Raw genomic sequence first — 26,648 nt, 5'->3', positions numbered from 1 at the left:
TGGTCCCCGTGAACCCCAATGGGGCTTACAGGCCCAGACATTGCAGCGGTGGAGCGGACAGGCCCGGACACTCCAGCAGCAGGGCTGAGGGGACTGGGCGCCACCATCTTGTGGCTATGGGGGCTGCCATTTTGTCACGGAGTGACGGTGAATTTGCATATTACTCTTTTATTAGATAGGATTATGCAAAGCAGTATAATTCTGTAATTTGAAATTCAACCGGACATCTTTGAACGACTCAGTAAACAGGGAAGGATAATGGCCTCCTCTACCAAGTTTCCCTGAATTCTAATCTAAATATACGAGAGTCCCCCAGTGAAAGCATCACTCGGGCTGCGCTAGGCTGCTCTGAGTGGCGACTTACATTGAGCTGGGCTGGTACTGCTGGCAGTCCCAAGGTGATATTGGGTAAAGAGGGAGAGGTATAAAGACTTAGCAGGTTCATGGAATCTTCGTGAATCAGAATGCGTTGCTGTGAAACCATTTGCTATAAAGAAAAGATAAAGGAAAGAAAAATGAAAAAAGGAGTCTCAAAAGATTACAATACCATATATTTTACTGTGGAATGTTTAGATTTAAGACAATAGTTTTAATTTATCACATTTAGTCAAAATAATTTTAACTATTTTGATCATTTATTTTATGATTTCTGTATCCAAATGTTTTAAGTAAAAATTAAATCAGCCCTAGCTGGTTGGCTCAGTGGGTAGAGCACTGGCCTGAAGACTGAAGGGCCCAGGGTTCGATTTTAGTCAAGGGCATATGCCCGGGTTGTGGGCTTGATTCTCAGTAGGGGATGTGCAGGAGGTAACCAATCAATTATTCTCTCTCATCAATGATGTTTCTATCTCTCTTTCCCACTCCCTTCCTCTCTGAAATCAATAAAAATATATTTTAAAAAATATCTTCAGTCCTCAGGTGAGGATTTTTAAAAAAATTAAAATCCTCAGACATAATTACAAAATCTGAAGAAAGGGCTTCCGTGGTCATTTTGCAAAATTCATTGTTATAATTCTAGCCTCATGGATAAAAATCAGTGTGTTTTCATCAATCAGTAAAGTACAACAATAAAACTGAATAATTCTTTTTTTTTAATATATTTTATTGATATTTAACAGAGAGGAAGGGAGAAGGATAGAGAGCTAGAAACATCGATGAGAGAGATACATCGATCAGCTGCCTCCTGCACACCTCCCACTGGGGATGTGCCCGCAACCAAGGTACATGCCCTTGACCGGAATCGAACCCGGGACCCTTCAGTCCGCAGGCCGACGCTCTATCCACTGAGCCAAACCAGTTTCGGCTTGAATAATTCTTATGAATATATATATGTTTTTATTATTGAATGATATATACATATATATGTATATAAAATCATTATCTTTATATGAGTTAAAAACATCATTGTACTGATGGGAAAGCTCACACAAGGAAATCTTAGATTAAATATCGCTATAAAGAACTTCCATAATAATTAATCATGTTTTAATATAAAATTTGTGAATAGACAACTGTGTGGCGCTTTTTTGATCATTCATATTTAGAAATGAAAGTCAATGTTAAAGTGTTATTAATTCCCTGTACCACAATAGCCTTCATTTTCACTGAAATATGCTGCACATTTTGGCATCTCACTCCTTTTTTACAACAAATACCTTTTTTTAATGCAATACTCAGTCATGTTTTCCCACATGTGGCCTAATATGGTTGCTTGAATTACATTTTCTGTTTAATTCTTGCCTCCCTCCCAGAACTCTTATACAAAAAGAGTTACAAAGGTCTTATTAGACTAAGGAACTCTGGCCTGATATGGTCCCCAAGGGAACAACATCCCTGAAAAAGAATACTCCATGTAACAGTATGACACAGTGACTGCTTTCTTCCCAAACAAAAAGCATATGGGACTCCAATAATAGACCACCTCCAAGAGGGATATTGCACACACGGGCTTTGACTAAAGTAAATATAATAACTTGTCAAGCATGTTTGGGGGAGCTGTAGATTTTCCCCTGGACAAACCTGGGATATCAATTAACTGGGGGAAATATCATGTGCTCATACAATGCGACCTCAGACTGTCACTGAAGAGTGATGCGCCACCAAAACACAGGATGTTATTCCAAAACATCACCTCAATCAGGCGTTTGTTTGGAGATGAGTCATAGCCTTAGGATCATAAAGGCAGAAGGTTAAATGTGGATTTTTCTCATTCCAACTTGAAATTCCAAGCTAACTTCGATTTTGTTTTGTTTTGTTTTTTCTCTAAATAACAAATCAGATGTTTGTGCATGAAAATCTAGAGGTATACTGAAACTTTTAGTCCACATCATGTTGGCTTTATATGTAACCTTTTTTCAAGGTTGTCTAAAATGCTACTGCATGAAGATGGTTTGAAAGGAGTTCCTCATTGCAATGTGCGAGATTGCAATTTTATTTTAGGGGTTATGAGAAACAGTTGTGTATTTGCTCTAATTAAAACCGTAAGCTGCTATTGTGCTTACACTAATATTCTTTTAACATAAATTTTAAGTATAAAGTAGATACCTGAACAAGAACAGAAAGAATGTATGAGGAAGTAAAAATGTTAACTAGCTCATTGACAGCATGCAGTAATCTATATATATAAAAACCTGATATGCAAATAGACCAAACAGCAGGAACAGCCAAACAACTGGTTGCTATGACGTGCTCTTACCGCCAGGGGACACATGCAGAACATGGCAGGTTTTGGCAGCAGATGGCAGAGCACAGAACATGGTGGGTACTGGCTGTGGCGGGATGGTGGAGCAGGTGAGCAGGGGTGCCAGACCAAGGCGGGGTGCCAGTTGCTGTCATCGGGGCGAGTCCCTGGTGGTTACCGAAAATTTTTTGCTCCTGTGAGCTGCAGTCCTGCCTGGTGCTTGCACCTGCTGCTGGCACCCGACGCTGGTCCTGATCACTTGGCGCCGTCAGCGGGTGCGAGTGGTGGCTGCCAGACCTGATCCCCCCTGAGGGCTTCTCCACCTCCCCCTGCTCCTGAGGGGTGATCGAGGCAGCAGCCACTGCTCACACCCGCTGCTGGTGCCAGCCCCAATTGCTTTGTGCCATCAGCAGTGGGGCTGCCGGCAGAGAGGGGACCGGGGGCTGCGGTGGGAGGGGCCAGGCAGGGGCATGGAGGATGGGCCGAGACCCGCCCCTGTGGGCCCACAGTTCCTTTCAAGGTGCACAAATTCATGCACTGGGCCCCTAGTTTATAATAAATTGTTATCTGTATTCATACAAGATAAATAAACATGGAAAATGATGTAGAATGATGTAAAATATTCACTCAAGGTCCCATCTGCTTCCCACAGGACTAAGACTTAATGTGCACATGGGAAGGACAGCAAAATATATCACAGACCTCACAAGGCAGTTATCTTTGTTTCCCAGATAGAACTTCCCAGGATGCAAAAGTAAAGTGGAAAAGTATTCTTCTCAGATGGAATGAGGGAAGTGGCACACTGGCTCCCCACACTAAGGGGAACGAATTTGGGAATACTCTTACTACGGGATTTCAGACCCCTGTAGTTTCACATCAAAATTTAAGTGTGTCCATTTCCTACCATAGTGTATTGATTCTGAGCACCTAGCACGTGCCAAGCCCTGGGCCAGGGTTTTTATTTTTTTGGATGATAAGCTGTTTTTTCTGAGACATTCTCCAACTACCACTGTGCTCCTGTTATAGATGAAGAAACTGAGTGATCTCCCCAATTCTGGTTCCTAGTGGGATTGGTAATAAAACTCTAGAACTGATCCAGGCGACATGACTTTTTGTCAGGGTCTGCTGCACAAGCTATCCGCCACTCTGCAGCATTATTGAAGGAAAGGAAGCAAAATCAGGCCTGAGGCTTATGGAAAAGAATAAAGGTGTCCAGCTGACCTGGCTGTGAGAAGAAAGCAGAAGACCTGGTGACATTATGGATGCAAGTCTCCCAAGTTCACTAGGGAGAGTTAGTACTTGCCAGTTCTACCCACAGAGACGGTGAACTTCAGGGACTAGGGGGTCCTCAAACTTTTTAAACAGGGGGCCAGTTCACTGTCCCTCAGACCGTTGGAGGGCCGGACTATAGTTTAAAAAAAAAACTATGAACAAATTCCTATGCGCACTGTGGGCCCGGGACGAGTTGGCTGCTAAGCAGGACGGGCAGTGGCACCCGGCGGGCCGGATAAATGTCCTCAGCAGGCCGCATGTGGCCCGCGGGCCATAGTTTGAGGACCCCTGGTAGGATGTGACTTAGTTATTTTCCTTTGATTACAGATAAGGAAGCAGGCAGAGCATTTGTTTTGACTGCCAATGGCTAACATTGCAAATGACTTAACAGACCTGAAAAATGCTTTCCCCAAATTATCTTCTTTAATTATAACTCTCCTCAATTTGGCTTTTTGATGGGAGCAGTCTTTCAGTTCCAGGTTCATGGATCTTAATAAGAACCTGGAGCTGTAATCTACACGGCTCCGAGGGCAGACACACTCGAACGCCAGGAAAACAGGTGGCGAGAGGTGCCGTTTCATGCAAACAATGAAGGATCCTGCCCAGGATTCTTGTGAGGCTGGATGGTTACCCCAGCTTAGCTCTGTGCTGAGCTCACAAGCGTTTTCAGGCAAAACCAGGATTTTTCCAGCAAGTAGTTTTGAAACAGATCCAGCCCTTAACTCAGTGCTGTGCTAAGAAGCCAGTGTTTCACATCTTAGAATATGGGGACGATGGTTTTCATCTAAAAAAATCTCAGGACCAGAAATGCTTGCTGCAGTTAGACCAAGTGAAAACATTAAAAATATATGTGGATATCACTTAACAGTCACAAAGTAATTAACGAGTAACAATTAGATGAATAGTATGGTACAGGCGGTGGGCATACAAAGATGTTCTGTATCACCTAGATGTCCTATACCACCTAAGTTCACATGCTCTTCAGGTGCATGGAGATGTGGAGAACTAATGCTAATGACCTGCAAGCATTACTATGGCGGGAGCAGGGTTAAAGACTGAAGTGGCACAGAGCAGGGTGTCAGTTTTAAACCAGGCTTTGATGGGTAACGAGCATTTCACCAGAAAGAGCATGATCCTGAGAAGAGGGATATGACTGAGCCAGGTGTCGGGGCAGGGGAGGTCTCCTCACGTTTTAATAACGATCTTCAAAATTTAATTACTTTCCTCACCAGCATGGTAAATGGAAGCCTACCTTATGGATAATATCTGCAATCCACATAAATGAAATACACATAAACAGAAAATAAGGCAAAGAAGTCAACAGATGACTCTTGACAACACTGGTTATGTAAATAAGAAGCTCATAGCAAAAGCGGATGTAGAATTTTCAATTTACTAGTACTGCGCGTTCAAAATGACCTACAAAATGCATGAGCTTTAGAAAAAGAACATACTAATCCAGAGTTCTGGTGAGAAATGGCCAGGCCTAGCGAAGAGAAGTATACACGGAGCGTTTTGCATTTGAGCTCTACCCCTCACTGGCTTTAACTCTGGGCAGCTGCCTACCTACCTTGGACATCAGATCCTGCAGCCTAAGACGGAGGCATCTCTGATTAGTCTATCAGATAATACCTGTGTCTATTAGAATAGCATCCAGGCATAACCGATGGACACAAACAATAGTGCTGTGAAGGCCAGGGGAAGGGGTGAGGAAGGGGCTAATGGAGGGGGGGGGGGCACCTATAATACTTCCTACAATAAAGATAAATTTAAAAACACACAAAGAATAGCATCCATGAAGATGTCTGTTTTGTCTTTAAAAGGTCCCAACCCCCAAATCTAGACTATCTAAAAAAGAAGATACCACATTAACAACAAACAAATCTCCTAATATTTCAATGTTTGCCTGTGGCTTTCACACTATTTTTCTAGATTGTATTTATTTTCTTCTCCCCTTTCAGAGAGCTGAGAAAAAATTGAAATAAGCAGTAAAAAAAAAAATCTCTAAATTTTTATTTTGACTGAAGAATATATTACTATAAAATGGTTTGGAGACCAAAAAGAAATTATCATTTAAGAAGACTTCCTTTGCATTTAAAAGGTCTTGCTTTACAATGTTGACTCATGTTATTCCTAGAAAAAGATTCATTTGTCATAGCAACCTCTTTTCCCCCAGGGGGAGAAAGCGGGTTTCATGCGCTGCCATCTAAAACCATAGCCCTACACCCACTCAGTAGGGAGCATAACATTTACAACAAATGTCACAACAACGATTATGAAGCTATAGGCAGATGAGTCATGTGAGACTGGGGCAAAACAGCCATTTCCGATGACTTTAAAGTACTTAACCTTATTATTAGAATCCTTTTTTAAAAAAATCATCTGTATCTAGTGGAAAAAATTATTTAAAACATAGCACAGCAGAGCCAGCCACTAATGTTCAACTAGAAATAAACCAGCTGCTTGGCTACTGTTACAATAGCTATCAAATAAATCCACGAAACTAAAATAATGGTGTTGAGATTCGTGGAAACATATTTGAACCCACAAGCCCGCAGTATTAACAATAAAGTAAGTAGATAGGTAAAGACATCTCTGACTGGAGTAGGAAATAGAAACTCCTTAGGTTTCAGCTCCCCAGCCACGTGTTCAAACGCGTAAAGGAAGTAGCTCCAACCATCTGAGTTTGGACTGAGCATATGTAAGAAATAGAAGAAATGGAGCAGACGTGGTCAGAGCAGATGGAGGCCCATTTGCACACGGATGTGCTGGCTGGAAGACAAACATGCTAATGAGTTTTCCCTATTAGGCGTCGGTACTGATAACAACAACCAAAAATGAACTTGCCCCCCACTTCCAATGTACCAGCTGCCCTGCAAACACTGATCCCGCCCAACAAGCCTTGGGGGTGGGAGTCACTACCTTTCACGAGACCTGAGATCCACGGCGAGTTTAAGGACTTAACCAATGACAACAAAGTGGCTGGTTTCCGGACTAGGTTCCCAAGAAGCCTTCTGAGTGGAAGACCCACCCACATGCATTTGCTGTTCTGTTTCCTTTTCTGCACTTCTGAGGAAATTCTCCTCCGGCCCGTGTCTTAACCTTTATCTAAATTATGCAGCACATGTGAATTACAAGACAGAAAATTTTCTTTTCGTCTGAGCCTCACATTCAGGCTGAGAAACAGGCTCACTCTCCTTCTTCCCAAGCAGAAGGGAGTAGAATCCCTTTCATTTACAGGGGCTCTGAAAGAATGAGGTGACATGCTTTTCTACGCACAGGTCACAGAATAAAGAATTCATTCACATGTGCACTGTTAGACCATTTTCAAAGAAAAACTCACCCCTGGTACTTAAGCAAAGAGGGTAGAATAAGCCTGTTTTGTAAATGGGGAAGCACACAACTCACTTGATTTTTGAAAGTATAGTTAATGATATTAATTTTTCAGACCTCCAACATTGGTTGGTAGGAAATTATACGTTGTTATCAATCTTAGAATATGTCTTTAAAAATCATACTAAGTCCAAAGTGATTGTTAATCAAGGATTGACTGAAAATATTGTGTTCATCTTTTCCCTAGCTTCAGTGGAAGCTTTCAGTGTAACCAAGACATTAATTGGCTGAGAGTTTCAGCTTGCCTTGTGCTGTCTCCTCCCCTTTCCAGTATGAATTACATTACAGACCCCTGTAAACGCAGCAGAAAAACACATGTTAGCCATCAGGGTGGAATTTCTTGTTCTGGGCCACGGAGAGGCTACCCATCAGGGTAGAAAGGTCTGCCCACCTGGCCTTTTGGTTCATAGTTCAGGCACACAATTAATTCATTATGGGGTAAGTCACTGCTTGCTTTTGAACTAGTCTTTCCAGCTCTGGAGGTGAATGTCCTGGCACTGACCTGAAGAAATACCTCTGCTCTTTCAAACTGCACTAAATCACATTTCCTTCTGGTTTGGTTTTTATTTGTTTTTGTTGTTTTCATTTTTTGTGTGTTTTTTTTTTTTTTTTTTTTTTAAACAATGCGGGTGGAAGGAAAGTTTCTAGTGACAGAATATGTTCAACAATTAGCTGAAATCCTTGGGCATCTAAACAAATATTTGTGACAGTCAACCTTTTAGGAATATAAAAAAAAAGACTAAAAGAATATAAGCAAATCCCTTTCCTTTACATTCTCCACTGTACGTTATTTTGAAATTTAAAGATAGGATCATGAAAAGCTTGAAGGAAAGAGAAAAATCTCTTCCTTTTCCATTTATTTCCAATCTCATGACTATATAATATTTCTTGGTTGTTCCTTCATGTGGTACAAAGTACTACACGTACATAGGTGTTTAGATTGGATGAATATATGTATCTTCCTCTTTAGTAACTGACCATGTCACTAACCCCTTCTTCCCTCCTGGGAGTTAACCGCCATGCTAACGTTTGTGTTCATCACTCCCTTGCCTTTTAAAAATATACTTTTACTACATATGGTTTCCTGATCAAAATGCCATGCTGCTGCTTCTGAACCTATAAAACACTGCCATGCTGTGAAATGCTCTTCTGCCCCTTTTCGCACTAACAGTGCATTTCTGAGAATCACACGTGCTGTCGAATGTAGTTTACTGTGTCATTTTCTCTTTCCAAGGGCAAATTCATCCAGAGCCACACTCTTCAGAACCCTTCAGTATTCTAGCTATGACCGAGAATCACATTATTTAAAATGACAATGGAGCCCTGACCGGTTTGGCTCAGTGGATAGATCATCAGCCTGCGGACTCAAGGGTCCCAGGTTCGATTCTGGTCAAGGGCATGTACCTTGGTTGCGGGCACAACCCCAGTGTGGGGTGTGCAGGAGGCAGCTGATCAATGTTTCTCTCTCATTGATGTTTCTAACTCTCTATCCCTCTCCCTTCCTCTCTGTAAAAAGTCAATAAAATATATTAAATAAATAAATAAATAAATAAAATAAAATGACAATGGATGGAAATCTAACATTCTTAAGAAATAATTGTTACCAAGTTGTTCTTTTCCTGTAAATGGACTAAAGGGTTGCTGAAAACTGACCAACCCTGGAGATGTAACTGCACTAACAAATACAATACCTATAGCCAATAGTCCAAACATCCACTTACATCTATGGCCACATCAGGCATTATGTTTTAGTTAAGAACAAAAAAAAGAATGAAGAGCCACAGTTTACTAAGAAACAAGAAACAGATGAAGGGCCTGGAGAGAATGTAGAGGCCAGAACTGTTATTCTTCAATTAGCTAAACAACGGTTACAAGAGAGACAGTACCCATATACTCTACTCATTTTCCTCGGAAAATTGAGGGAGATTTTTGAAACTTAGAATAAATGTATATTTCCCTAGAAAGGATTTATGTTTTCTTTTTTCCAGAAACTCAGGGGAACTCCAAATCTGGGGCATTTTAAACCAAATTAACAGTTTGAGGTTCTGTAGATTTGGGTTATAACTCTAGGCAAGGACTAGCTTTGGTTACAATTTCTAAGGGAAAGATTCTGCACCACTGTGGTCCCCATCAGGACACCTCTGGGGTGGGGTTGCCAATGTTGCATAGATATGGGCCTTTGGGATCCCAGCTTAGGGTTTGGGGGGGTCTCCTATTACATTATCCTCCTTGGTCAGTATTGGCCTTTTCTTTCTATCTCCTCAGTTTTGTGAGGCCTTGAAAACTAAAACCCAAGTACATATGTGTCCTAGGAGCAAAAGTGACCTCATTGGCTTCAGCCCTTTGCTTCCATGGATACACTCTGGGTTTTTGCTTTCAATTATATTTTAGTCAAATAATTTATAAGTCATTTATTATAAATCTGTGTGCATGTGTGTGAGTGTGTGTGTTAGAGACACAGATTGTGGCATAAGATACAGAAGACATTTCTGTCAGTCACGCTCACTGTCCCAAATCAACAGAATTGTCGTGAGAGACAGTGAAGTGAGCTCCCTGTACGTAGAAGTGTTCTAGTAGAAGTTTCATAATTACATATCATGAAAGCTATACAGGTGATCCAAGAATCAGATATTTGATCAGTCTGTTTCAGCCTCAAGTTCCCATGACTCTATAAAATACAAGGGGAGAAGCATGTCACAGTTATAAATGAGAAGTTACCGCACCGGCTTTCCCTGCGGGGAGCAATGCATGGGAAGGAGGCATTACAGTGACAGAAAAGAAAAACTGAGAGTGTCAATCAATTGGCAACAACTTCAACACAGCTGATGCCACAAGAGCAGCTATTTCTAGGCTGTTGCCTTTGCTTAGCCTAATACAGAAACTACATAGACAAATTCTTGCTGATTCCTGACTTACTTTCCTCTTTTCTTATTAGCACTGGTTTCAATAAATCATTCATTGAAAAACAAATGTTAATACACTTGATTGGATACAATCACACACAAAAATGAGTGTGTGTTATTTTAGACCAATTTTCTTTAATATTTCATTCCTTAAGGACAAAGTCCGTATCTTATTTATCTTTATATCCCCCTTGCCAGGCAAAGTGACTGCCACATAGTAGGTCCTTCATAAGTGTTTGCTCAGTGGAACACATTTTTACATTGTTCTTCAACTATAATATTCCATTTTCTCATTTCTCTGTAGGTCACATGAATAAAACCTACCTTGCTATATTGTTCTTTGAGGTTTGCATGAGGTTGTTTTTATACTTATTGATAGGTCTACTTCCATTTAAAAAAAAAAAAAAAAAAAAAAAAACAAGAACCAAGCAGAAGGAGTCCTGATCTGCTCAACTTCTGGGCAGCATATACTCAGCATCGTTGAGTGTACAAGGTTGACATTTCAATATTTTCAAATCTGATTGTGTCCAAACTTTGCAAATAAGGTCAAGTTTACTCAATTCCACATTTTATAGATTTATAAGAAAAGTCACTAAGAATAGGTGGCTTTAATCTGCCATTCAGAAACAACACTTTGTGTTCAGGAGCTGATTGAGGAAGATCTAACGTTTGGAAGAACCAAAATAATAAGAGTCTTACCTCTGCATGAGGAGTCGGTGGCAAAACCGAAGTCTCGTTTTCAGTGACATTTCCAGTTGGGCCATTGTTTGGGGAACTGGGACCCGACCCAGGAGAACTGCTACTGACTGAGGATTCTGAAAAACATTCAGAAGCACAAATTTATTCTTGAAAAACATAAAAACTGAATTTAGTTATACTCTAAAAAATATACAGCCTTGAACGTTGTTTTTAACCCCCATGGAAGGACAAGCACCATTTTGGTAAATAAAAAGAATGGTGAAACATTTGTGAATATTTCACCTAAGTTCGTGGCCTTATCCCTAGTCTCTTTCCCTTGTCAAAATCACTTAATATTGCGACATCCACTATCATCTCATGAAAGGTATATTTCTTGCCTTTACCTCTCATAAATCCCAGCCTGAATCCTTTTGGGATGCTGGACATTTTTAATCTCTCGTTATATGTGAATCAAATTCAATGTATTCCAGTATTAAATGTGCTCCGCTTATCTCTGCTTACCATCACCCTGAGTCATTCTCACTTCCTTCTTTACCCCCAAACTAATCAGTTACTAGGTTAGTTCTATTTGTTCTTTACATGATCTCTCATCTACTTCTGACTACCATAGGTCCAATTTAAGCCCTCAACCTCCATTATTCTCTCAGGGACTCTAGAAAAGTCTGCTAATATTTCTGAGTTACTATAGTAGCCTCTCAAAACTTTCCCCTAAACTGTTGCCAGTGAGATGGATCATAGTGAGACAAGTTTTCCCACGTGCCTGTCCACCAATAAAGGTCTGAAGCTGTCCAACAGTTTAGAAGTTTATCTGGAATGTAAAACAAACTGGATCTGGGAGACACAGATTCACCAACCTGTGCCCCAGGGAAGACAAAGACAGCCAGAGCTTATAAAGGCAAAAACCACACGCTGGAGCCAAAGAAACTATTCCTACTGGCTACTTAACATGGTGGGGCGCTGGTTCAGAAAGGTTTGGTCAGGTCCAGGTGATGAAACTCTAAGGTAAGGGGGAAAGGGACAAGTTCCAGAATGTTCTTCTAAAGCAACACGAAAGTCCAAAACCCAAACCTCATCTGGGTGCCAAGATGTATAAGTCTGACCTTCCTAGTGACCTTCAGGCTCCTTTAAAATATTTCCGTTCACATTCCCTGCTTCCCAATGGAACTTACCATAATTTTCTGTTATTGTCCTTCCAGTGTTCTACGCTCAAATTTAAATCACCTCCTCTGCATTAAGTGCCCCATTCAGGCTTTTCATCCACCTTCTCCTCCGCTTGTTTCATTGCAGGCCCAATCCCACTTTGAAGATCACAGCCTGGCGCATGCACCATCTGTCTGCCAGGGAACAGGGGCTCCCAATTTGTGGGCAATATTTGCCTGTCCTCCCTTAGAACACCCCTAAATTTCAACTTTCTTTTATCAAGATTTCTCTATTCAGGGGTGCCATGCCAAAGGAAAGAACGTGAGATGGACCACATAATTCTGATCCTGCCACCTACTTACTGTGGGATTTCATCAAGTCTTGGGTGTCAAAATTCTTAAACATATCTTGCTCACTACCTTTCTGTCTGTATATCTTACATACATTCTGATCAATCGTGGGTTTGTTTTTTTTAACCTCTGCCTCTGTCTTGGTTACTTTTCTTTTAAAGAAGAAAATGCACATTTAAAAAAAAATCCTCCTAGAAGCTTCTTTTCCACCCCCAGACTCCTAACTCTTATCTTTCCTGTATAATTAGTACTGATTTTTCCTGGATGTCTCATTTCCATACCCTGCCTTTAAAAAAAAACAACAGAAACTATTGCCTTAAACGTTCTGTCTTGTCAGTTTAAAATTATATTATTTATATGATCTCATGTGATATTCAGACAGAAGGATTTCCTTATGTAGAATCACTGTGCTAAGCACTACAATGGAAGACAACACATATTGGAACAGGATTCTACAGCTTCCCACTGGAAAAGGTCTGGGAGGAGATGTAGCAACTGACTTTCTGGGAACAACGAGAAAAATCTCAGAAAAGATATTGTGGCAAGGACTTAACTGAGAGTAGTTCAGGAAATGGGGACAATGGAGAAGGGGAGAATGGAAGAGAGGGTGCCATGGGCACAGGGATGTGCTGAGGCTTAGAATTGAAAAGTAACATGGCCTGGGTAGGAAGAAGGGCAGAAAATTTGAGTTTGAAACAGAGGAAGATGGTTCCATGTCAGCTCCTGGGAGGAAAGAGGTGGTATGGGTGTCAGATAGCAGCCACTGAGCCTATGCACTGGAGAAGAGATACAGAGGTGAGAGCCAAAAAGCAAGAGCGATTTAACTGCTATGATGCTATGCTACTCTCTGACCAGATAGCAAAAATAATTACCATTAAGATCCAAACAGAGCTCACCCAAATGACACGAAAGCTGGCAGAGAAAGGACAAGGAGGACAGCTGAAGAAAGCTGTATGTCCTGTAATTCAGATTCTCCTAACACATTGAGAGCAAGTACAACAAACCAGTTAAAATATCTACTAAAGCCCCACCGATCCCTGTTCATTGACTAGAAATGTGTGTCCAATAAATGCACAGGCCTCTTTTTGAATACACATTATTATTCTCAGATGAAAAGGGGAGTCATTACCTCACAAAATTAGGAAAAGAAAAACATGACATTTGAAAAGAAAATAAACTGGAGTAAAACACTAGCAAATGGTAACCCTTATAAATGAGAATTAATCATAACTCTGATAGGTATTAAGCTAAATTTCACTGCAATTTTTTAAGAAAGATGCGACTGTAGAAAAAGGGTTATGATAAAGGAAAGAGGTTAAGAGGAAAGTAAAAAAGAACATTGGGATAAATAAATATGACCGTACATAATAAAAATTTAAAGTTAAAAAAGAAATTAATATGGTTTTCTATTTACTTCAAGTTTTTCTGTTATAAGCGAGTCTGCTCTCTCCAATTAGAAAACCACCTATATCTATTTATATTAGACAATTAATATGTTGATTATTCTTTGTATTCATTAAAACACTGCTTCACTCCCCAACTCTCCAACCACACCAAGGACCTCTATTATGAAAACTTACTTAAGATTTTTACTTGAAAAAAAGTCTATTAACTCTGAGTTTAGAATCCGATTGATCTAAGTTAGTGATTATATTTTATAGTGTAAAATAAATACAAACTCTAGTCAAAATAATTTTTCTTTATTTATTTAATATTTCTTATCCCTCAAGGAAAAAATTTCCCACTAATACTTTTCTTCAGATAAACATATTAATCTGTCAGGATTTAATAGAAGACTAAACTTTTTCTCCCTAAATAACCCGTTAAACTAATAAATTGCATTAGTATCCTCTCTATATACATTGTCTCCCCAAAGTAGACACCATCATTGGCAAAGGCGATACAGAAAAGAAAGTATTTTTTAGAAATCTGCTAAGAATAGAATCTGGTCTTAGAGAAATAATATATCAACTGATTACATTTGTATAAGCACAATTTCCTTGAGAATGAAGAAAAATAGTTGTAGATTACCACTTCTTTATTGAGGCAACTGAAGGAAATGACCAGCCACCATGCATAGCTCTAAGTAGGTACTCACTAATCACTAGTTGGTATTATTGTTTTGGCTAGCAGTTTTTGTTCTTGTATCCCTAGGTTTTCTCTAATTTCAGACCAGGTACAACTGGGACTAGGGGGCTTTGTAAGACATCAGGTTGAATTTCCTAACCTGTTCACCTCACTACTAACTGGGCAGCTAAAAAAATAAGAACTCTTCCATTTGAGGCTAGTGAAAATGACAGATTCTTTCCCTTCATAAAAGGCAATATATCCCCCTCCTGCCATAAGTCCCAGTTCACTAGTAAACACATAAAGTCATTTATGAGTTCTGTAAATTTGTTGAAAAGTCAAGGTTTGCTGTTCCACGTAGTTTAATTTTCCCAGATGTATTTCGTACATTCATGTCTGAGCATGGGGGAAGTGTTCTTCTCCGACCTCCCTCTGCTCATTTCTCATCAAATTTCATTAAAAGTTATATCCTCCTGGTTGGCATTCCCCAAATGGACTGCCCGTTTCTGAAAAGATTAAGGTGAGCTTTGGCTTCCCTAGTTATGCCTAGATTGACACATTTTTTTGTTTTTCATTCATTTCCTGTTTAACACAGTTGGTGAATGCATGGCAAGGCTTACTGAACTACTAGTGAATCAATATAATCTTGTTTCAAGAAATGTTTCTCCTCAAAATAACTTTCAATATGCAGCAGGAATATTTATTCTAAACTTTTCTTTTTCATTCCTACCACCAGCATTTTTTTTAGTGTGTGTCTGCCCAGTCCTCAATTACCTGTCACCTCAAACATTCGCTTCTTGAATGAAGTGACAACATTTCCATCCTTCCGCCTGAGTAAGGGGCTGCTTCTCCTCTCTGCCACTTTCTGTTTTAACCTGGACCGCACCTTCAAGTTGGGCTCAGAGGCTGGGGATTGAGACAAAGAAAATAGATAAAAATTAAAAATAGAGAGCCAATCGCTCCTGTGTATAAACAGTGGCTCCCCCTTTTATTTTTAGTCCCTTGTCACCTCACATTAAAACCCGAAGCATGTAAATAAGGCATTGACCTTGAATTAAACAGACAAATATAGTACTTATTTTTATGAGATGTGTGAAATGCTTTTATATTTCTCTAAATGTAAAATGGAAAAGGAATTAAAACATTAGTTTTGTATTTATTTTATCTAACAGAATTGAATTGGTAGCAGGAAACTTAATCATTAAATATGTTTGGGTCAGAGTAAGATTTATTATCCTTCTGTGTCAGCCCTTCTAATTTTCTCAAGGGTGAAACTCAATAACCACAAAAACAGTACCCTAATGTGATTTCAGGGACTCTGGCCTGACTTCTGGTAGTAAGAAGACACCTCAGTAGCATATAATTTATGTCTCATTCTGACCACTTTGAATAAAACTTTCTGTACATTGAGTATACAATGAATTAGAAAGGAAGGGTGGCCAAGTCTTAGCGTTAAAAAGTTATGAGTTAGGTTATATGTTCTGAAATACAAATGCACATTATTCATATACATTTTGTTATTTCTTTGGTTAAACTATTTAAAATAGTGATACTTTATAATTAGTCATGATTTATCGGGTTTTCAAGTAATTATATTTTAGAAGAATGGAAACATTGGATTGACTTTCTGGGTAGTAGAAATCAATGATGATGATGGTGGTGGTGGTGATGGTGGTAGTGGTGGTGATGATGATGATGGAAAAGACATTTCTGATGTTAGCTAACTTTTATATAGTGATTTCTACATTATATATTTTACATAAAGTTTATATAGTGATTCCTATGTTCCACTGATTTATATAGTGATAGCTAACATTTATTTAATGACTTCTGATTATAGCTAAATTTTATATAATGATTGATTTCTATGACAAACTGTCCTAAGCACTTGGTCAATATTAACTTGTTTAAGCATAAAAAATCCATATGGCATAGCCTCTATTTATACCTTGATTATATATCAGTGTAAAAACAAAACACAGAGAGAGGTAAGTAACTTGCCCAAGGTCATAGACAAACTGGGATGAAGCCGGGACCTGTATCAGGTAGTCTAGCTCAAGTCCAGTCTTCTAACTACTGAAAATACTGCTCCTCCACCTTAAGTCCGAATACCATAAAAAATATAAAAACTGCTTTTCCAAAGCATTGTTAATCATCTGTACCAGACACAATGTTATAAATTAGTCAGATTTTTTGATCTTTGAGAATGCTTTATTTGAAGGAATTTTGTATTGTACCGACTACAAATAGTACCACAGGTTGATCTTAAAAGTTTATTTATCTCTTTATTTATTTTGCTTTTAGACTTTAAATATTTCTACTTAAGTTTTTCTCTTTGTTCTCTCTCCCCGCTCAATGCTCCCCTCCCACCCGCACCACTTCTCTGCAATTTCTCCTTGGACCGAGAGCCCATGTATTCTAGGTTCTCTTGGAACTGGCTAAGTGAAATAAGAATTTGAAAGAAATATTCAGTTGCAAAAAATAAAACAAGTTAATTTTTTTGTGTTCTACAACTGTTTTTATGCCTGAAAATATTGAAAAAGGTAAAAAATGGGGTTCTGAAAATATTGTACAAGTAGAAAATGGGGAGAGGGAAGAAATGATCGAGAACAAAAAGCTCAATGACTGGACTCCTAAAATTTATCACTTTCTTGCCCTCCCACTGTATTAATTTACTTAGACTTTTTCTTTATATATTTATTTTAAAATTCCCCTAATCACACCAATTTTTGCCTCTGGAAAGCTATAAATAATAAAGAGGAATCCCTAACTAAATGGGTATGTAGAACAAATATCAGATTTTGAGACTTGGATCTAGGCATGATTTTATGATGCACCCCAATAGGTTACCTGTCCAGAGGGAATAAATCAATTGATTAACCACTTCAAAAGGTGGAGGAGAAAAGGCATTGTGTTTTCAGTGGAAACACATGGTGTTGAGTCCACATGACACCACTTCCCAGCTGTGGGGTTGTCAGTGAGATCCCAGTGCTTTCTGAGCCTGACTCTTCATTGTGAAACATAGAAGTCTAACACCTTCCTTATTTCACAGGGCTGTGACCATCTGATTGGATACCCGGGCTCATGGAGGCTGAATCCTAGGGTTGCATCACTCTGGTCCTTTGCTGGTGGGATTTAATTATTTCATTGGTGCTCAGCTTACTGGTGGGACTGGCTAGTGATCCAAAGATTAAGGAGGAGGGAGGGGCCAGGATGTCCTATGCTCTCTCCTCTACAAGTGCTGCATCAGCTTTGTCTCCTCTGCATTCATCTCCCTCTGGAGGCCTCTGATTCCTGGCTCCACCCTGCCCAGCACTCCAGGAACATTGTTCCTCTCCTTGCTTCTTCAGTCCCAGGGGAGGGAATTATTGCTATTCTTGCTTCCTGTTTTTTGCTATTTTCTGCATGCCTCAATATCCCTATGCATCTAAGTCTATGACCTATACTGTGTAGGTTCTGTTTCCTGCCAAGACTCTGATTAACACAGTCCTACATATTTTGCAAAGTTTTGATAGAATCAAATGAAATACTATCTAGTAGAAGATAAACTAGTCAATCAGAGAAGATTTTTGACACCAAGGGACATTGCTAGTATGGGGAGTTGCTCCTGGAATCTAATGGACAGAGGCCAGGAATCTTTATAAATATCCCACAATGCACAGGGTAGCCCTCATGACAAAGAATTATCCAGAGCCAAATGTCAGTATTGCCAAGTGTGAGAAATCCTGGGGTAAGCAATCATTCAATGGCAGTTGTTAACAATTGTCCTTCACAGAGATGATCAAATGAGGTGATATCTGTTAGAGATTGAGATTCTCAAAGATGATGCAGGGCACAGTAAGGGAAGAAAGTGAAGATGATCAGAAATCAGGAGTGCCATAGGTAGCTTAAAAATACAAAATATTTCAATACATTTTATACTTAGAAATTTACTTTAAAACATCTGTAATACTATTTATTTCTAAAGAAAGCAAAGTTAGTCAACTTCTATTGGTTATGGAGCTATACAGAAAGATGGAATTTCTCAATTTGAAATGATAATATTTGAGGCATTGTGATTTTTCTCTATCAATTGAGGACAAGGATTTTTTTAATACTAGGAATTATTGATATTCCATAAAGTGCAACATAAATTAATTTTCTTAAAACATACTGCATGCAATTTTTCTAAGTAAAGGTCCATATCCATTAGTTTTAGCAAAAATGTTCACCTATATTTCAATACTGGTTTTGAGTCACAGTAGATATCAATTTGCCAGTGGGGAAGGCCAAGGCTGGAATGATAGATAACCATCATTTAGTCCTTGCAATGCTTTATAAACTCAGTCCTAACATTTCAGAAGCCCGCCCACCAAAGCTCAGCATGATATACGCCCAGGCAGAAGGATTAATGGCCTATTGTGCTGACTCAGTTTGCAGTTAAAGTTAATTCCATTTTTCTTAATGCTCTGGTCTCCCTAAAGTCTGAAGATTTCCATTCCGGTGACTTATTAATGGAATTCAAATCCTCAAGAGCCCAGAAAGAGATCACTAACTGGGGAGACATTCTGCTTGTATTTGAACATATTTCATGCCTAGTTGCACTAATTGCATTTCTATTTTTACCCCACACCCATCACTCTCTGCATCTCAATTAATCACAGAAACAGAAGCAAAGCTTTTTAGTGTGTGTGCCCATCTAAATGCATTTGTCTGCTGAGATGGAAAACTTGCATGAAAAATTGATTATCATTATTTAAATAAAATAATCAATATTAAAATAAAGAGGACAGAGCGAAAAACGTTTTCTTTTTACTTAAAAGAAAAAAAAAGTGAATAAAAGGAAACAAAAGAAATGCTTGTTTCATAAAATAAATTTATTTCAAATCTTTCTTCTCATACGTATCTCCATGGTAGAGAATGATCTTAGGTGTGATGTTATTAGAACAAACAATAGCAAATAAATAGTAAAGTTAAGTAGCAGAACCACGCCTTAAAAAATCTGGATAGCAAGACACAGTAAAGTGACAAGACCCAGACTTTTCATCCCTGAGACTGGAGTGTGTAAGTTTCATTTTCATACATGTGCACACACATACAGACATGGATACTATCTTTTGTAGAAGAAAGGAGGTCTCTCAAACAAACAGGCCAGACTCAGATTTCAAGGCTAACTTTTCCATGTACTAACTGCAACCCTGGGTGAGTTGCTTATCTCCATGAGTCATTTTATCATCTATTACAGAGCAGTAACAATGCCTACCAAGCATTGTGGTGGAAGATTAGAGGGGTGGAACAAAGTTATTAGCTCAACTGTCTGTCAAAAGATAAGTTGTTCAATAGATAGAAGTTGAATAGATGAATGCTTAATGCAGTACACAGATAAGATCAAGGAGCTTATATTAAAACTAGAGGTCCAGTGCACGAATTTGTGCATGGGGGAGAGGTCTGGCTGGCCCACTGCAATTGGGGCCAATCGGGCCAGGCTGACTAGGGGGAGGGGACACGGGAGGTTGGCAGGCCAGCCCCACCCCCAATTGGGGTGGGGGGGCAATCTGGGGTGGGGCCAGAAAGGGGGAGGGGCTGCAGGCAGTTGGCTGGCCGGCCCTGCCCCCTGGTTGAATTCCCAGTTGAACTCCCCATGGAGGGGACAATTTGCATATTAGCCTTTTATTATATCTGATTAAACAAAACAACTAAAATGCAAAGATAAGCAGAGGGAGTGAAGGCTACAACTGACAACTGGTCTATTCCCTTTGCTGAGTGCAATGTTACCTGTAATGACAACAACCAATATAATAATAATCCTTTTCTGATCTTTTACTCAGAATATGTTAAATACTTTTTGGTTAATAATTGACTTTATATATTTTCATCACTTTTTTTAACTTGCCTGTTTATAATTTCCACACTGTTTTGTTCTATGTTGTAAATATATTACCATCTACTAAGAATGATTGCTGTGTTTATTTAGTCTCTGTTCACTTTTCATCCTAAATTATGAATATTCCTTACACCAATAACTTAGACAAAAATTCAATACCACATATCGTGGTATATAGAAGTTCTTCACGTTCACTGGATATGATCATAAGAAGAACAGGAGGCACAGGAGAATAGCTCTGGGTGGGCATCTTCCCTTAGTGTGCCTGGATGCCTCACCTCATGAGCCAGGGCAGGGGCCTCCAGAGCCCAAAGGCCCATGACAAGCCACTCAGTTTCCTCATCCAAGAGCAGTACTCTCTGCTGAACCCTGTTTCCTTTCCCTCACTATGTTTTCCCAGAATGCCTGATACTCATCTGGCTTTATCAGCTTTCAGAAAAAGTCTCATGAATGAATGAGTGAATGCACAAATATTACTCAATGCTTTCTTTAAAAAATGGAGGAGGAAATAACTATTTCCTTTGAATTTTTATGACATTTAAGGTAAAAATTACCATTTTTATCAGTTAAGATACTTTAATCAAACATTGTGATTCTGGACAGAAAGAAATTAAAATTATAATGTGTGATGAAATATTTCATCACTACAGCTAAGATTAAAATTATCAATTTAGTTGGTTCCATTGTTTAATTAAATTTAATTAAGAGCTATTGAATAACAATATTGAGAGCCAAGTCTACAAGTTCCATTAAGACTGAGAATGTGTGTGAACATGTCTAAGTATGTTTCCATTGTTTATTTAGCATTTATACAGGGCCTATTAGATAAAATAAACCCATTAGTTACTGAATCAATGAATGAATCAATGATTGAAAAAAGGCTGGTATAGCAGGAATGAATAATACACTGTGATCAATGCCATGTGATAGGTGTAAACAGTGTTGTGGCTGTAGGATAGAGATTCATTGGCCATGAGAGGAAATCCTGGGGGCCCAGTGAGATCCTGACGCACAGAGGTGGGAGGGAAGCGCAGTTCTATGTACGTCATCCAGAGGAAGGTACTGGAAAATTCAAGGAATAAAGATTAAATATGCTAGCAGGGTATGGAAGGGATACTAAATGGAAGTTAAGGCTTCAAAGGTATATATATCAAGCAAATATTAGCTAAATTATGCAATACTAACAGACGCTATTCAATCTGTATCTTTAAACTCCCGCTCTCTTCTGGCTTTCTTTTCAGCATGTAGATATGCTCAGATCTTTCCCATTCAAGTAAAAATAAGTCCTCCTGAGATACAGACATTATTGGCTATTGTGTGCATGTATACTTTAGTTCATAGTCAAGTTTTGTATTATTTTTACGTAGCCTTACACTTCCTACCACCACTTCTAAACCTCAAACTACTGCAATATGGTTTTAACCCTCACTGTTTCACTGAAATTACCACACACAGTGCTCAGAGCAGTAAATGTAGTAACTGATTTTATGTCTATTCTCCGTACTTACCAAATACAGAGACTCATGGTGGGTCTCAATAAACAGTTGTTGAGTGAATAAATTCATGCTTGCATGTATCCATGCATGAAAGAAAACTTACATTAAAAGGCTGGTTTGAAAATGTTGAGAAGAGAACTGGCTAAACTTCAAATTGTCTAATTTCTAAGGGTTTCATGATGTTGAATATACCACAAGAGGTCTTCTATAGCAGATGTGGAATGAAGAAGGAATGTCCCTTTTATGGAATGCAGCAAAATTACTATGTTTGGGAGTCCAGGAAATCCATATCCCATAAAGCTAGAATACATTTACATGTTAATTTCTTTATATGCTTTACTTTTTCAAATGTGAATTTGGAAGATCTACATTTTGGAAATATACAAAATTTAGAATGATCAATAAAACAAACAGATTAGAAACTAGTTTTAATTTTCTTCAAATCAGTTTATGAAATTTTTTTTTTAGCCTAAAACCTAAGGGTTTGTAATACAGTCTTACTTCTGAGCTAGTATTTCACAACTTAAATAACACGCTACTTTTGGGGAAGTCTGACTTTATAGATATGCTTCTATTTTTTTTTATAATAATCCTGTTTAGTTCTAAAAATCTATACTGATAAATAAAATTTCAGAATTACTCAACTCTATTCATCTTTTCAGTAATGAACTAACTCCTGTCTGTGCATGGAAATAAAAGGGCACCGTGTGTTTCAGTTTTATATTTATCCTCTATCAGGTGTATCTTTTAAATAGAAATGTCATGAGTAGTATTATTTGTGGGTATAAGTCTTTTTAACACAGTTTCTACCCAGACACTTCAGGGCTACAGGTATAAACAGAGGTGTGAACTGATTTCACTAGCTGTTGTGGACCATCTTAGTGGGTGAGATCTGCCTGGGGCAGCCTCGTCTGTATTTGATAGGGACACCTGCTGGGACAGCACACACGTTCTCATTCAGAAATTTAGTACCTATCTCCTGATAACTCCCTGGGAATCAGCATAAATTTAACTTTTATTGTACTTACTTGTGCTCTCAGCACGAACTGTACCTGTTTACATTCATAAGAGTCTGGATTTGTTTTCCAGTTTAGACTCCGCCGCTAATTTTGTGATTTGGGTGAAGTATTATTCAATGTTTCTGTGCCTCGATTCTCTTGCCTGCAAATGTGGACAGTAATATCCTTTCTCTGACTTTAAAGAGTTCAGACTGATGTAAAAGGCAATACTTTGCCTCTGGATTGATGAAGGTCACCTCAGAACCCTTCTCCATACATCCTCTATTTAGCTACATTTCTCTGGATGGTTGTCTGAATACGTAAACCTCAAAACAAACTTCAAATAAAATGATAAAGGGGTAGTAAATCAAAGTACCCTGTAGAAAACATCATCCTAATAAAGACTCTAAGGTGGACAGAATAGTGCCTCCTCCCTAAAGATGTCTATGTCCTACTCCCCAGAATTTGTGACTATTACTTTACATGCTAAAAAGGGAATTAAGGTTGCAGATAGATTTAAGGTTGATAACCAGCTGATTTAAAGACAAAGACATTATCATGGATTATCTAGGTTGGCCCAATATAATCACAAGATCCTTTAAAAATATGGAAGAGAGCAGCATAAGAGCGTTAGAGTGATGCAGTGTGAGAAAGACTCAACTAGTCATTGCTGGTGTTGAGGATGGAAGGGGCCACACAACAGAGAATGTGGGCAGCCCCCGCAGCTGGAAAAGCCAGGAAATGGAATTTCCCCTAGAGCCTCCAGAAAGGAACCTAATCCTGCTGACACCTCTATTTTAGCCCAGTGAGACTCATTTTGGACTTCTGACCTCCAGATAATAAATGTGTGATTTTAAGCAACTAAATTTGTGCTAATTTATTACAGAAGCCATAGACACAGTCTAATGAATTCCAAGGTTGGCATTGCATTGGAAATCTGAATATTCTAATGAGATCAGGTTTTACTGTGCTATATTTTTATTGCATTATTTTTAGGTAAGAAAGTAGGATATTGAAGAAAACTATTAATGATATATACCCATCAATTAGCAAAAATACCAGGATGATACTTAAACTAAAATTAGTATTTACCACTTTATCACATAAAATCTCTCTATATAAAAGCCTAAGTGACCAGATGACTGGCCGGTAGCTATGATGCGCACTGACCACCAGGGGGCAGACGCTCAATGCAGGAGCTGCTCCCTGGTGGTTAGTGCACTCCCACAGCCAACCTCCTGCAGTCCCTCACCCTGGCCAGCCAGCCCTGATCATCCCTGATCAGGATTGGGCAAGATGGCCTGGATTGGCCCCGGTCGCTGGTTTGCTACAAATGACAAAGGTTTTAATAATATATTTGCTTATTTGTAGAAATGATCCAAAGGAGAGGGGAAAAAAGAAAAAATATAGCTTTTTTACTTTTTTTCATCTAAAGTTCCATAAGGGTGTAAGTTAAGGATCATTTATTTTAACCCTAAAATGCTGAGAATACTTTGTATATATTAAATAGGCCCAATAAGCAAGCAATTTCCAAAACTCACTCAAGTGGGACCAGGCTACTATTTTTAAAAACAGATTCCACTTGAGATATTAAATTATTAAGCCAAATAACTGTAGGAAAAGGCCTGTTTCTAAGAACAATTTCCCTTTCTAGTGCAAGGTAAGTAAAAAGACGGGGGAGGGGGGAGTTTAAACCTCTAATTAGCCACTTTCAAAATGTAGTCAATTAAAATATTTTTGTTTTTACATGAGATCTTTATGGTATCGCAGTGTCCTACAACTTAATCAGTTAAATAGAAAATGTAACCTCCCATCTGGTAAATCAATTGTTGTGTCCCACCATAACTCAACTAGACACTGAGGAAAACCATTGAAATGCTATTTCCTTTTCTTTAGAAGAGAATTATGTACAATTTCAGCATGCTTTGCATTTCTAAAAGTTAAAGTCAACAGGGAGGTATCACTCTCCTTTACGTGAGTTTCCCATGAGAAAATCAACAGCAAAATATAAAGCCTTTGCTGTTATTCATGAAACACTCCATAATACTAACTTGGCTTTAACCCGAACATATTATTTGGCAGCTAAAACCTTTAATCAGAGTTGTGGTTTGAACAGGTTTTCGCTGAATTTATGTTCCATAGGCGCTTGAAGAACAACACTGTTTTTCTAACCAGTTTCTTCTATTTCAGGTGGTTTAAATGTTGTACTTGAGCTAAGAGTGGAAACAAAAAGAGAGAATGCTACTCTGATCCTCATTTTATTGGTTTTAATTATGATTTAACATTTCTGAACAAGTAGTAAGAGCAGTTAGATGAAAAGAATGAGACACTCCTTTCAACAAATACTGACGGAGCACTTGCTCTGTGCAAGGCTGGATACTAGGTATTATGGAAGAAAAAACACATCTAAAATGATGATTCTGACTTTAAAAAAGAGAAAGAGCTGGTGGGGACTCCACCCAAACACACAGGGTGGCAAGTGAGGTGGCCCCCAGCCTTCCCCCCAGTATAACTGATCTCACTGTGAATGAGTGACTCAGGGCTGGTACAGGGCCCAGCTGCTTAAAGAGTTAGTCCTGGGAATTGCTCAGAGCTGTACTGGGGGGGAAAGAGGTTGCTTATTTTTGCTGTTCTTGTTAAGCTGTTAAGGGGTAAGCCTAAGGCTGTACTGGGTTATCCTAGTCACCATTTGACGGGAGCATTACTACTAGTAGGTGTAAAGTCCAGCAAAACCAGGCCAGGAACTTATATTCCCAATAACAACATGTGAACATACTGAACTAGCATCATTTACTAGCATCTGGACACTCGAAAAATTCAGTTCAATGAACCCTCCAAATTCCTCCTCACCTTTCTGAAACTAAGCTAAGTTATACTATTGGATGCTTGTTACTTAAGAATTAAGAGTCCTGAAAATCTTAATTCTGCTCAGGCATTATATTTTCTTTGGGTTATGTGATGTAGAATGGTGCTAAGGCTAGCTCAGAGGGAAGTTTGCTGTGACTGATTAATGACTTGTGTCTTGGGGACTGCAGGGATTTTGCGACACTTCGGCCACATGTGTGCCTTCCTAGGTTTATAACAGTGCAGTCCTATATGTGATCTCTAGCTAGCAACATGTGGATATATAAATTTAAATTAATTAAATTTTGCCAACAAAAAATTATCTCCTCCGACACAACAGCCACATTTTGTGCTCAATTTCAAGTGATTACATCAGCCCTGGCCGGGTCTGAGTACCATCCCACACACCAAAAGGTTACAGGTTCAATCCCTGATCAGGGTACATAGCTAGGTTGTGGGTTCGAAACTGGTCTGTGTGCGTCAGGCAGGCAAATGATTTGTGTTTCTCTCTCACATCAATGTTTCTCTCCTCCTTCCTCCCTCTCTAAAATCAATAAACATATCTTCAGGTAAGGGTTAAATAATAAATACAGTGCCTACATCTGTCTAGTGGCTACTGAATTGGACAGGGTAGATATAGACCTTTTCATCATTACAGAAAATTCTTCTGGGCAGTCTAAGTGGTCGGCAAACTCATTAGTCAATAGAGCCAAATATCAATAGTACAACGATTGTAATTTCTTTTGAGAGCCAAATTTTTTAAACTTAAACTTCTTCTAACACCACTTCTTCAAAATAGACTTGCCCAGGCCGTGGTATTTTGTGGAAGAGCCATACTCATGGGGCCAAAGAGGCGCATGTGGCTCGCGAGCCGCAGTTTGCCGACCACGGATCTATACTATCTTCAAAGAATCTCCTCTGTACAACTGTAGTGGGCTAATAA

General features: G+C 38.9%; 1 protein-coding gene across 10 annotated transcripts in view; it reads right to left on the bottom strand.

Annotated features, from left to right (window-relative positions):
- HDAC9 (histone deacetylase 9) overlaps positions 1 to 26,648 on the bottom strand; it is a gene marked incomplete at its 3' end in the record, with an annotated part of 846,383 nt that overhangs the window by 338,380 nt on the left and 481,355 nt on the right. For 5 of the 10 annotated variants that reach the window (XM_080665383.1, XM_080665385.1, XM_080665386.1 and 2 more), the window contains 3 exons: positions 15,279 to 15,410; positions 10,948 to 11,063; positions 365 to 487 (listed from right to left, as the gene is read on the bottom strand). In XM_080665383.1, the coding sequence (XP_080521509.1) occupies positions 365 to 487; positions 10,948 to 11,063; positions 15,279 to 15,410 (371 nt within the window). The remainder of the gene's footprint in view (positions 1 to 364; positions 488 to 10,947; positions 11,064 to 15,278; positions 15,411 to 26,648) is intronic. The other 5 variants (XM_080665387.1, XM_080665388.1, XM_080665392.1 and 2 more) reach the window with 1 other exon arrangement.

The sequence above is a fragment of the Plecotus auritus genome, assembly GCF_963455305.1.
Source record: "Plecotus auritus genome assembly, chromosome: 4".
Taxonomy (NCBI): Eukaryota; Metazoa; Chordata; class Mammalia; order Chiroptera; family Vespertilionidae; genus Plecotus; species Plecotus auritus.
The sequence above is the reverse complement of the archived record's forward strand: the minus strand, read 5'-3'. Positions and strand labels throughout refer to the sequence as shown.